The 13,202-nt window shown below is 41.5% G+C and overlaps 1 protein-coding gene across 1 annotated transcript in view; it reads right to left on the reverse strand.

Moving 5' to 3' along the window:
- The window catches only part of Gtf3c3 (general transcription factor IIIC subunit 3), a 38,209-nt gene extending 26,749 nt beyond the window's left edge, over nt 1–11,460 (reverse strand). Inside the window, exons 1-4 of the mRNA XM_021198502.2 lie at nt 11,308–11,460; nt 10,283–10,385; nt 6,448–6,629; nt 931–1,054 (exon numbers count right to left, since the gene is read on the reverse strand). Coding sequence (XP_021054161.1) covers nt 931–1,054; nt 6,448–6,629; nt 10,283–10,385; nt 11,308–11,409 — 511 coding nt within the window. The 5' untranslated portion in view covers nt 11,410–11,460. The remainder of the gene's footprint in view (nt 1–930; nt 1,055–6,447; nt 6,630–10,282; nt 10,386–11,307) is intronic.
- Nucleotides 11,461–13,202: the final 1,742 nt, after the last annotated feature.

Here is a 13,202-nt window from a genome sequence, read left to right on the forward strand (position 1 = left end):
TCCCAAGTAAACAGAAGGTGAAATAAATAATATTGGAAAAAAAGAATCAAGCAATATATCATAAAGCAATGCTTGGTTAATCCTATTTCTGGTGGGCTGGGAAATATGTAGGGGCCACAAGTTGCCCTAATGAATAATCCTGGAAATTACAGTAAGACTTTTAAAAGGATCAAATCCAACTAAAGGGGAATGTCACAATACTGAAATAATACATTAGTTGTATAACAACTACCCAAAGCACTCTGCAGGGCAACTGACAGTATCCAGAAAAGTAATGTGATACAAGCAATTGGTCACAATCAGTACTAAAGATGTCCTTCAACATATCTAAGATGTGCCATCTAATGAAGAGATAAAATGACAGACTTAAGTGTATGTTTAGCAAACGATAGATTAAAATAATTTAGCACTGACTAATCTAGAAAATGGAAAAGCATAAAAATATAAAAAAAAAAAACTTAAATTTATCAAAATGTTCTTCAATGATTTTAACACAATACAGTCACCATTTAAAACAAGAAGAAAAACAACAGGGCCCAAGGCATAACTGAGTTGGTGTGGAGCACTTGCCCAGAATGTAGAAAGGTATAGATTTTGATCCATAACACAACTGAGACAGGATGAATGGATAAACTGGCTGACTTAAAGAGATTACAACTATAAATGTCTAAAACTCCTAAAATGAAATGTTGAAAGGGGAGGGAAGGGCCAGGAAGAGTTCAAAAAACAATACTGATTTTCACTGAACCACACCCCCTGTGGCTGTTTTTCACCCTCCATCCACGTGAAAGGCGGCAGGTTCCCAATACTGCAGTCACCTCTATCTTCTGAAGGCTATTTTATAAATAGCACAATCAAATGCGTCCCTATTTTTTAAAAGGTTAACCAGTTAAGTATCATTATCATCAATGAAGTCCCCGCAGAAAACACCTTGTCTTATTATTTCCATGCACATCAATATGGCTTCTTCATGTTCTCCTCGAGCAAAGCGAATATTGGCTTCACCCATAAGACCTCTCAGGGCTCTGGGGAGTTTACTCCGAGGCCTCTTCTCCTGTCCAGAAGGAAAACAAAATGGAGACTAAGACAGAATAAAGCTCAGATTTTAACTCCAAACACATACACAACATAACGAAGACTTCTCTCTAAAACTTCTTAATCTTCTAAACTCAGAACTAGATAGTTAGTAGTTATAATTCTGTAATAGTTAAATCTAATTACAAAAAGCAAGCTAAAATTCAAATGCAGGCAACAACAAAATTATTTTATGATAACTCTCCAAAGAGGAGCACCAAAGAAAGTGAAAACAAGCCAGGCATGGTGGTGCCCACCTCTACTCCCGGCACCTAGGAGGCAGAGGCAAGCAGGTGGGCCTCAGTGAATACAGGACACCTTGGTCTATACAGTGAGTCCAGGACAGCTCAAGCTGTTACACAGAAAACCCCTGTTTCGGGAGGGAGGGAAGGGGGACAGGATGGGGGGAGGGGGGAGAGAAGGAAGAAAGTAAAAACAAAAACCTTCCTCCAGTTGAAAGTTCAAAGTACAATTAAATACACACTGTCAGATGGTCAGGAATTAGTAAACAGGCAATCAGCACAACCATGTCATGAAACAAGATGGATTACATTACATTATATGCCAGGATACTTCTTTGAAATTTATTAGAATAAACTTGGTTAAAAGCAACAACAACAACCCTCTTGAGTTACACAGTGTATCTTTTAGTAGCAAAACTACAGAACAACTGACACATAAACAAGTAAGTCTTATATAAAATTTTCCAAAATGAAGCATAAGACATGAATGACAATTCACAACAGCCTCAAAGAAAAGAAAATTTCTAGAAATACACCTAACTAAGTAAGGTAGTAAAAGACCTCTACAATGAACCTTTAAATCTCTGAAGAGACTGAGGAAGACACTAGAAGATAGGAAAACTCCAACTCATGGATTGGCAGAATGTTGTAAAAATATGACCATTCTACCAAAGGCACTTTACAGATTTAATGCAATCACAATCAAAATACCCAAAACAGTCTTCCCAGAAATAGGAAAAAGAAAAGCATCATAAAACTCATATGAAAGCACAAAATACCCCAGATAGCCCAAGCTATCCTGAGCCAAAAGAACAATACTGGAGGGCTTCCCATTCAAGATATATTAGAGTTATAATAATACAGACAGTAAGACACTGACACAAAACAGACATGTGGACCAACTAAATAAAACAGAAGACCCAAACGTGAGTATAGAGAACTACAGCTGCTAATACTTAACAAAGATGTCAAAAACAAACTCTGGAAAAAAGACATTTTTAACAAAAGATGCTGAGAAAACTGAATGTCCACATATAGAAGAAAAAAAAATAACCTATATCAAAAATTAACTCCAAATGGATGGAAGACCTCAATGTGAAACCTAACACTGAAGATACTGGAAGAAAACACAGGCGGTGCCTACATGACATAGGTGTCAGAACACAGGCGGTACCTACATGACATAGGTGTCAGAACACAGGCGGTGCCTACATGACATAGGTGTCAGAACACAGGCGGTGCCTACATGACATAGGTGTCAGAACACAGGCGGTGCCTACATGACATAGGTGTCAGAAAGGACTTCCAGAACAGGACTCCATTTTCCAATGAATTAAGGCCAACAACTGTTAAGTGGGACCTCAAAAAACTAAAAAGCTTTTGTACAGGAAACAATAAATGAAAAGCAATCCAACAGAGTGGAAGAAACTCCTAGACAACTACTCATCTGACAAAGCATTAATATCCAGAATATATAAAAACTCAAAAAACAGTCAAGAAAACAAATGACTCAATTTAAAAAATGAGTTTGAAATCTGAAAAGAGAGTTCTCAAAATAAATGAGTGGCTAAGAAATATCAAGAAGAGTTCATCATCCTTACAAATTAGAGAAATGCAAATTAAAACAACTTTGAGATTTTACCTTACCTAGTCAAAAATGGCAAAGATCAACAAAACAACAGATAATAAGGAGATGGGAGGAGTGGAGGCAAGACCTTTCCCAGTTGGTAGGATTGCAAACTGGTCTAGTCACTCTGGAAATCAGTGTAGAGATTCCTCAAAAAGCTAAAAATAAATCTAAAATATAACTCAGCTCTACCATTCCATGGCACATGCCCAAAGAGCATCCTACTCCACAAACAATTCCTCCGCCACGTTAGCTGTTGCTCTAGTCACAGTAGGTAGAAAACAATATCAATATCCTTGAATAAATGAATTAATAATGAAAATGTGGCATATATGTACTATGGAATACTATTCAACTGTAAAGAAAAATGAAATGGTGACATATACTGAGTGAGGTAACCCAGACCCCCAAAAGACAAACATCACATATTCCTTTTTATTTGTGGATCCTAGCTCCAAATCTTCAGACGTGAATATATAACGTGGTGTAACTACAGGAACAGAAAAGTTCACCTGGCAGGAGAAGAGGGGTGACATCTAGAGATAATAGGATAAGCTGCTATGAAAGGGTAAACAGAAAAAAGACTTCCCTGAGGAAGAGGAATAAGAGTACAAAAGATGTATGAAGAAACCATGGGAATCATAGTAGTTTCTTTTCTTAAAACATATGTGTATGTGTGTGTTTAATGAAGTTATATCATTAGGGGGGGTGATAATGTTTCCCCCAAGAGTGAGAGTCTATCTAACAAAAACTCCTATGTCAGACACAGGAAGCTTCAAGTTGTTGATCAGGGGAATAAAAAAGACACCCTCCCACACACACACACACATACACACATACACACATACAAGTTATTGCCATGACCCCTGGCTGTCTACTAGAAATTAAAGGTAAGACTCTCTTGCTGAAGACAAAACACACTTTAGACAGAGGATGGAGAAGTAGAGATAGCCCTGACCTGGAAGGCTCCTCCATTAAGAGAGGACCCTCGTATTATAAGAGAACTAGCTGACATAACATCCAAAGGTTTTCTCCTTTGTCAAAGGAGAAAAGCAATCAACAGTCATACTCAGTTGTAAAGCCTAAAAACCACAACCATGACCAAAACAGCAAGGTACTCTTAAAAAGATAATAATGGCAGCCATATATACTGGGTGTAACCAATAGCCACTTTATCGGACTTATTCCTTTCACCAAGAGGGAATGCATGCCTGTTACTGTAAACTTGGGCAACTACTCATAGCTGGTGAAACCATGGAACCTAGAGAAGCACTTACGTCCTAAAGCAGTATAATGTCTGTGCTCTAAATACTCATCCTCACGTCCACAGCTAAGCGCAGCTCTCACCCCTTATTAAACATGTTTTTTGTAAGGCAAAGGACACTGTCAATAAGACAAAACGGTAACCAACAGATTGGGAAAAGATCTTTACCAATCCTACATTTGAGAGAGGACTAATATCCAATATATACAAAGAACTCAAGAAGTTAGACTCCAGAGAACCAAATAACCCTACTTAAAAAAATGGAGAACAGAGCTAAACAGAGAATTGAGAGAACTGAGAAAACTCGAAGGGCTGAGAAACACCTAAAGAAATGTTCAACATCAACTGCAAGCTGGCACGACCACTGTGGAAATCAGTCTGGCAGTTCCTCAGAAATTTTGAAATAGTACTACTTGAGGACCCAGCTATACCATTCCTAAGCATATACCTAGAAGATGCTCCAACATGTAATAAGGACACATGCTCCACAGTGTTCATAGAAGCCATATTTGTAACAGCCAGAAGCTGGAAAGAACCCAGATGTCCCTCAGCTGAGGAATGGATACAGAACATGTGGTACATTTACACAATGGAGTACTACTCAGCTATTAAAAACAATGACTTCATGAAATTCACAGGCAAATGGATGGAACTTGAGACTATCATCCTGAGTCAGGTGACTCTGTCAAAAAGGAACAAACTCCGCATGTACTCAATGATAAGTGGATATTAGCCCAAAAGTTCGGAATACCCAAGATTCAATTCACAGACCATATGATGCCCAAGAAGAAGGAAGACCAAAATGTGGATGCTTTAGTGCTTTTTAGAAGAGTGAACGAAATACTCACAGGAGGAAATATGGAGACAAAGTGTGGAGCAAAGACTGAAGGAAAGGCCATCCAGAGACTGCCCCACCTGGGGATCCATCCCATATACAGTTACCAAACCCAGATGTTATTGTAGATGCCGGGAAGTGCTTCTGATAGAAGCCTGATATGGCTGTCTCCTGAGAAGCTCTGCCAGAGCTTGACAAATACAGAGGCAGAAGCTCACAGCCAACCATTGGACTGAGATGGGGGGGGTCTACGATGGAGGAGTTGGAGAAAGGACAGAAAGATGGCAAAAGATGACCTTGTTGGTCATCAGTGGGAGGAGAGGCCCTTGGGCCTGAGGGTGTTTGATGCCCCAGTGTAGGGGATGCCAGGGCAGGACAGGAGTGGGTGGGTGGAGGAGCACCTTCATAGAGGNGGGGGGGGGGGGGGGGNGGATGGGATAGGAGATTTCCCAAGAGGAGACCTAGAAAGGGGAAAACATCTGAAATGTAAATAAAGAAAATATCCAATCCCCACCCCCCAAAAAAATGCTTCTTGTAGCAGAGGGAACAAATACAGAAAGTCAAAATGTAGAGATCAGCTGACAGTTGACAATACAAATCCTATATCTAAGGCTCAGGGAGCACTGCAGAAAGGGAGAGAAGACTAAGAACCAGGACACCTGCCGAGAGACAGTGTCTTCTATATACGAAAGTGAGAATGCACCCATGAAATCTCAACAGTACAGTTGCCTAAGTACTAAAGACTGACAGTACCAACTGACAAGTCAGTGTGGGTAGGGGCTCTCACAAGGCCCAGCCCTAGATGAAGAGCTACAGGCAATCAACGTTGCTGAGAGAGAACCAGTTTAGTAACCCTGATAGGTTACCAATCCCAAGCAATGAGTCCTAAAAACATATACATATGAACAGTAAATGAACTCAGCAGGTTGAATTTATATACTTATTCCCCCTCCCCCACCCCAACATGCATGCATACACACTCATAATAATAATAAGAAGAGACCATGATTTTAGAGTGGAGCAAAGAGATGATACAGGGGTTGGAAGGAAAAGACAGGGTGGAAAATGATGTAAATACAGTACTCATGTATGAAATAAAGCTTTAATTTAAAAAGAAAAAAATGAATGATGGTAGCTGCCTCCTAGCTTTTGTTGTTGTTGTTTTTTTTTTTTATTGGGGGGGGTGTGTTGAGACAGGGTTTCTCTGTGTAGCTTTAGCTGCACTGACACTCACTCTGTAGACCAGGCTGGCCTCGAACTCAGAAATCCGCCTGCCTCTGCCTCCCAAGTGCTGGGATTAAAGGTGTGCACCACCACGCCTGGCCTAGCTTTTTGAAAGCTTCCTTTTCAATGACTACATCAGTTTCTCACATTTTTATACGTAGTAAAATAATTAACAGCTTACTTTCATCATTTTCTTGGTTTCACGGTTGAGAACCATCTCCAACACAAACACATCGCCTGCAGTGGGTTGCTCTGGGTTTTCTTCCTCCTCCTCTTCTTCCTCCTCTTCATCATCTTCAGTCTCTCCAAGCATGGAAGCAAAGACTTTGTGAACTGACTTACTCACCCCATCTGATGTTTCTCCTAAGGAAAGGTACATTGAGGTTTGGGGAGGAAAAAAAAAAAAAAATCAATAAAATGCCAGTTGATGGAGTACAAATTCCTTACCACAGCACAGACTTGAAAGTAAATTGCAAATGTCCCCTCCCCCCCTCCAAAAACAAAAAACAAACAAAAAAACAGAAAAGAAAGCTGTTGCAAAGCCATGTCTTTTATTCTGCAGGAATGGCTGATTCACCTTCTGCACCTCATCCAGATATACAAGCAAAATAAAGAGAAAAATCAAAAGCAGATACAGAAACAGGTAAAAGTAGGGGTTTTGTTTTGGGGGTTTTGTTTTTTTTGTTGTTGTTGTTAGTGGTATGGTGATCTCTAACTGAAACCCAAGAGATGTGAAGCTAAAGACAGGAGGATCCTGGGAGCTTGCTGACCAACTGATATAGCCAATTGCTGAGCTCCAGGTTCAGTGAATAAAACTGAGTAAGAATGGCCTCCATAGGCTCAAATATTTGCCACCAAGAAGTGTCATTATTTGAGAAGAATTAAGAAGTATGACCTCATTGGAGGAAGTGTCAGGGGGGTGGGCTTTGAGGTTTCAAAAGCCCACCCAGGCTCGCACACGCACATGCACTTGTGCGTGTGTCTCTCTCTTCTCTTCTCTTCTTCTTCTTCTTCTTCTTCTTCTTCTTCTTCTTCTTCTTCTTCTTCTTCTTCTTCTTCTTCTTCTTCTTCTTCTTCTTNTTCTTCTTCTTCTTCTTCTTCTTCTTCTTCTTCTTCTTCTTCTTCTTCTTCTTCTTCTTCTTCTTTCTTCTTCTTCTCCTTCTTCTCTCTCTCTCTCTCTCTCTCTCTCTCTCTCCCCCCCCAACCAAGCCTGCATACCACCATGCTCCCAGCCATCATAATAGACTAAGCTCTGAAACTGTTAAAGAAAGAAACAAAGAAACAAAGAAACAAAGAAACAAAGAAACAAAGAACGAAGAGAAGAGAAGAGAAGAGAAGAGAAGAGAAGAGAAGAGAAGAGAAGAGAAGAGAAGAGAAGAGAAGAAAAGAGAGCCTCCAACTAAATGCTTTCCTTTTATACAAGTTTCTGTGGTCATAGTGTCGCTTCACAACAACAGAATAGCAACTAAGATAGTGAGAAACCCTGTCTCAAAACACAAGCTAGAGTGTGATAAAGGAAAATACTCAATGTCTATTTCTGGTCTCCACATAGGTACACACACACAAACACATAAGGAAACAAAATTATCATTAGTCATAGAAGACATTATCATATAATCCAAAAGATTTCTACATACAAATTGTCAGAATAAACAGTTATTTGGCAAAGTAATTTGATACAGGCTTTTAAAAAGTTATGTAAGTTGTAAGAAATTAAACCTAGGGTCCTGGACACATTATACTAGATAAGTACTCTACACTGTCATATCCTCAACTCCCCTTTTCTTTTTGAGACAGAATCTCACTAAGTTCAGGCTGGTCTTGAACTCAGAATGGTCTTGAACCTGGGATCCATCTGTCAGAGCCTCCCTAGTAGCTGGGATCACAGGATAGTTTTATGTATAGCAATAATCAACTGCAAAGAACATTAAAAGGCCCAGGCTGTGGGGTAAGTAGAAAGCAACCTTAAGAATTGGCATTTAGAAACATCAAGGAAGAAAAAGACATGATTCTAGAGATCTCATCTTTCCAATTTGTAGATTCTGCCAGATGTTCAAAGCTGACTTTCCTCTACTCTGAATACATGCTTAGACGACCAAGTAGCCCAGTGAGTTCCAGGGCAATCCTTCCTAAGGAACAGCGAGCATCTTGCCTCTAAAGGACTGATGGGATCATTTCAGCTGAGGCCAGCCAGTTCTCATGCACCAGAAATGATATCCTATAACCTCCCCCAATTTCTCCCCATGGCTTGAACAGTAAGGCTGGCAGTCACCCAGTGCTACTGTTGTAATAACGGAAACCCAGAGACTGTTTATTGAAGAGCTCTCTTTTCCCTGAGCAGATAAGCAAGGACCCACAGTTGTCAGAGCTTCTTTAGCCCCTTTTCTACCCCACTTCCCTAAGTTCAATCCTGTCTCCTTGCCTCTTCTTCCAACATGATCCACAAACTCAGGAACAAAAGTAGAGTTCAGTTTAGCTCTCCAGACAGGCTCCCAAACATGGAGCTATATTCTAATTGACACCAGCATCTTAAGTAATTTGATATGGGCAAATGGATATGGTAAGGATGAGCATTCTGGTAAGAAAAATATATAATCACTGGAAACTGATAAATATGTATATTCATTGAGATGCTCATTTAGGGTGTAATGGGTTTAATTAGTAGGATGTACTAACCAAGTATAATATTTGGATATGATAAGGGCTGTTCTGATTTTCTTTCTGTTGCTGTGACAAAACAGTAAACAAAACCAACTTAGGAAAAAAAAGGCATAGTTGGGTTAAAGGTTACAGTCCATCAGCCAGGAAAGCCAAGGCAAGAGCTCAAGGCAGGAAGTTTGAGGTAGGAACTTGAGCAGAGACTATGGAGGAACATTGCTCACTGGCTTGGTTTCCAAAGTTTGCTAAGACTGTTTCCTTAGACAACCAAGGACCACCTGGCCAGAAGTGGCAACACCCACAGTAGGCTGGACTACTGGGCAATCAAGAAAATGCCCCACAGACATAACTACTGCCCAAAAGATCCTTCCTGGGTACCTCTAGTGTGTGTCAACTTGACTAAAAGCATCAGTCTGTCTGCTAGAATGAGACCTATGACATGTGTGAAGCCCCATCGACCCAGCTAAGTTTGTACAGTAGAATAACTTGGTACAGCTTGGAAGAAGTATCTCATTGAGAAGGCCAACCCACTGATGGCTCAGCAGGTAAGAGCACTCACTGACTGCTCTTCCAAAGGTCCTGAGTTCAAATTCCAACAACCACACGGTGGCTCACAACCACCCATAATGAGACCTGACGTCCTCTTCTGGCACATCTAAAGACAGCTACAGTGTACTTATGTATAATAATAAATAAATCTTTGGGCCGCAGGGCCAACCAGAGCTAGCAGAGATCCTAAAATTCAATTCCCAACAACCACATGAAGGCTCACAACCATCTGTACAGCTACAGTGTACTCACATACATAAAATAAATAAATATATCTAAAGAGAGAGAGAGAGAAAGAGAGAGAGAGAGAGAGAGAGGAGGCCAATTTAGAAAATGAAAATAAAGAGGCCCTAAACAAATGCAGGCATCAGTGTTAAACATCATAACACTGGTGTTATACCAAAACAACCATCATGCTGTACAATGATTTTAAAAAATATATTATGCTATATTATAATAATATAATAATATTATGTAGCAAACACTGATAAACCAGGTGATAAAAATAGAATATTGAGCCAGGCAGTGGTGGCGCACACTTTAATCCCAGCACTCAGGAGGCAGAGGCAGGCGGATTTCTGAGTTCCAGGCCAGCCTAGTCTACAGAGTGAGTTCGAGGGCAGCCAGGACTACACAGAGAACCCCTGTCATGAAAAAACAAACAAACAAACAAACAAAAATAGACTATTATTACAATAAAATACAAACAATAAAACATAAAAGTAATAAAAAGTAAAGCAAATAGTGTTTTATATCAAATCGCTTTACTTAAGTGCTCTTAACATTTAAAGCCAGCAGCAGCAGCGTACCTTCATTGGCGTCTTTGTCCTGGGATTTAGCAGGGTCCATTCCTGACGAGGACGGAACCTCCGCATCATCTTTGGGTGCCGGCTTTCCTTTTTCCTGAACACTCTGTGATTGAAATTAGTTAAACAGGTCCAAAAACTAATCCGGATTTAATTCTCTCAGCCTTGGATAGGGCATTTGCCTTATCTTTATAAAAGTTGACCCTCCCCTAGGATATGTGGAATCTAAATCTGAATAGTCTCAAAGTGTTCCAAAGTACTTAAGTCTTTAGTTTATGTAAGTCATTTGCAAATACAAATGAATCATTTTAAATATTTTAATGTCACCAAGCTAGGACTTTAAATAAACCATAGGGTTCATAGAAGTCTATGAGTCAAGAAAGAAACCATTAGCTAACTCCAAAAGGGTCAACAGATCTTTATGCGGTTCCCTTGGCCTTCAAACAAGTGAAAAACTAAAGTTCGGATCTTTATTAAAATTTGAAAAATAAAGTAAAAGGATATCCTCACTATCTGGCAATTAGGTTTACTTTATGACTAAGGAAAAAACAAAACAAACAAACAAAAAAACATTACCCCGAGACTCCTCAAAAATAGGCGCACCAGGAGTGCATGTAAGCTTAGCGATGGAGCGCTTTGTCCAGCAGGCTGGAGGCCCTGATGTTTGATCCCCAAGACCAACTATACAGTCCACAAAAACAAAAGGCCTCGTTCCTACAGAGTGGTGCCCCACCACCGTCACAACCTAGCTGCAAGATAGGTTTAGAAGTAATCAGACCACCCTGGCTGGCTCCACTGAGTTATCATCGACTTAACAGGTATTAGGGGATCAGGGGAGGTTAGCGCCCACCGAGGCAGGCTTTCGGGTGGGGAGATGTCTTCGGAGGCGCTGAGCACTGGGGTGGGAGTGAAAATCGGAAATTCTGGGAGAGGTGAAAGCTGCTGGGATCCCCGGCCCACCCTGGGCAACCCACGACGCGGTTTCGGGGGAAACAAGACCGAGGAGCACCGGGGGCCCAGAGGCTCACTTTCTTCTCTCGGGTTTTTCTCTCTTCTCTCCGCCTTTCGAACTCTTCAAAGGAGATTTTCCCTTCCAGATAGTCGATAAGTTCCGGGCTGAACCCCGACATGACTGCGGGGCCGACGCTGCGCAGCGGGCCAGGAAAGCGGCAGCACTCGCAGGCTCTGCAGGGCGCCTAGCCGAGACCGGACCGGCGTCCTCCCTAGAAACCTTCCCGGCCTGCGCCGCGGCCGCGCACTCGGGTTCCGCCGGCGCTCTAGGACCGGGGCCTCTTCCTGCAGGCTAGAGCAGGGCGTGGCGCACGCCTTTAATCCCAGCACTCGGGAGGCAGAGGCAGGCGGNAACCTTCCCGGCCTGCGCCGCGGCCGCGCACTCGGGTTCCGCCGGCGCTCTAGGACCGGGGCCTCTTCCTGCAGGCTAGAGCAGGGCGTGGCGCATGCCTTTAATCCCAGCACTCGGGAGGCAGAGGCAGGCGGATTTCTGAGTTCGAGGCCAGCCTGGTCTACAAAGTGAGTTCCAGAACAGCCAGAGCTATACAGAGAAACCCTGTCTCAGGGGGAAAAGGAAAAAAAAAAAAAAAAAAAGAGCTATACAGAGAAACCCTGTCTCAGGGGGAAAAGGAAAAAAAAAAAAAAAAAAAGGAGTATCCTAATGCATCTTTCAGACGCCAGCCTCCCTTAAGCTACCAGCTAGAGGAGACTTTTGATCTGGGGATGCAGCACAGTGGCAGAGCGTTTGCCTGGGTTGCTATCTCTAATGTCAGTCAACATTTATGTCCCAAGTATTCAAACTTTTAAAGGGACTCGGACTCTTCATATAGGGCGTCTACTGTATATCTGTTACATACATCTCTCAAAATAATCCTTAGGAACCTATGAGAGGAAAAAAAGGGAGAGGTGTGGGGAGGGTAATAGAATACTTGTAATATGAAAAAGGGCAACACCTGAAGTAGACTTGAGGGGGAAGGGATGAAAGAGAGAGGCCAAACACAGAGAGAGAGAGAGAGAGAGAGAGAGAGAGAGAGAGAGAGAGAGAGATTTGCATTTTATCTTGTATTATAACTACAATACCTAAAAAATTAAATAATTAAATAATTAAAATAATTTCTTTTTCTAGAGACACTACCTATAAACATCGAAGACATTAGTTTATGTGTCATTATTATAAACCTGACTAACCTAAGAACATGTATTCAAAACGCATTTGTGAGTAAAGTTGAATGAAACTACAAGAGCCTTTGGAACTTTGGGCAAAGTTGAGCTTAGCATAGTCCTGGTTCCAAAGACAGGAGCCTATCTTTGATCATCTTTATGATAATCTAGTCGGAGGAGATCTGTAGCAGGGTTGCAGATTCCGAGGTCAAGACCTGCAAGAGCAGGACTACCAGATGGCAGAAAACTATCTCAGTCTCTGTGTCTCTCCTGAGGAAGGACCTTACACAGGCATGAAAACATACGTGAGCAGACGGAGTGTGTTGATGTCATCCCCAGAAACAACTGTGAGGATTAACCCCCTGAAGCCTTCAGGGGGTTGGGGAACTGTGTGGAAGACTCTATGACTGTTTCCAGACTCACTCAAAGCGGGAAAGAGAAAGTGAGGATGGCTATCTGGAAAGGAAAACACTTTGCTGAGACCCAAATGTTTAGGCTGGTTTCTGTTCTTGTTGGCTCCTGGGAAAATGAGAATAAAAAGTTAACAGATGCAGACACAAAGTAAAGAGAAAAGGGTTTGTGAAGAGGGGTGGGAGGGGATATGCTCTGCTAAAGATTCTCCCAGACATGGAGGAATTCGGGATTGGGGGGTCTTTTTCTTTTCTTTCTTTCTTTCTTTCTTTCTTTCTTTCTTTCTTTCTTTCTTTCTTTCTTTCTTTCTCTCTCTCTCTCTCTCTCTCTCTCTCTCTCT

Source organism: Mus pahari, chromosome 5, assembly GCF_900095145.1.
Source record: "Mus pahari chromosome 5, PAHARI_EIJ_v1.1, whole genome shotgun sequence".
NCBI lineage: Eukaryota > Metazoa > Chordata > Mammalia > Rodentia > Muridae > Mus > Mus pahari.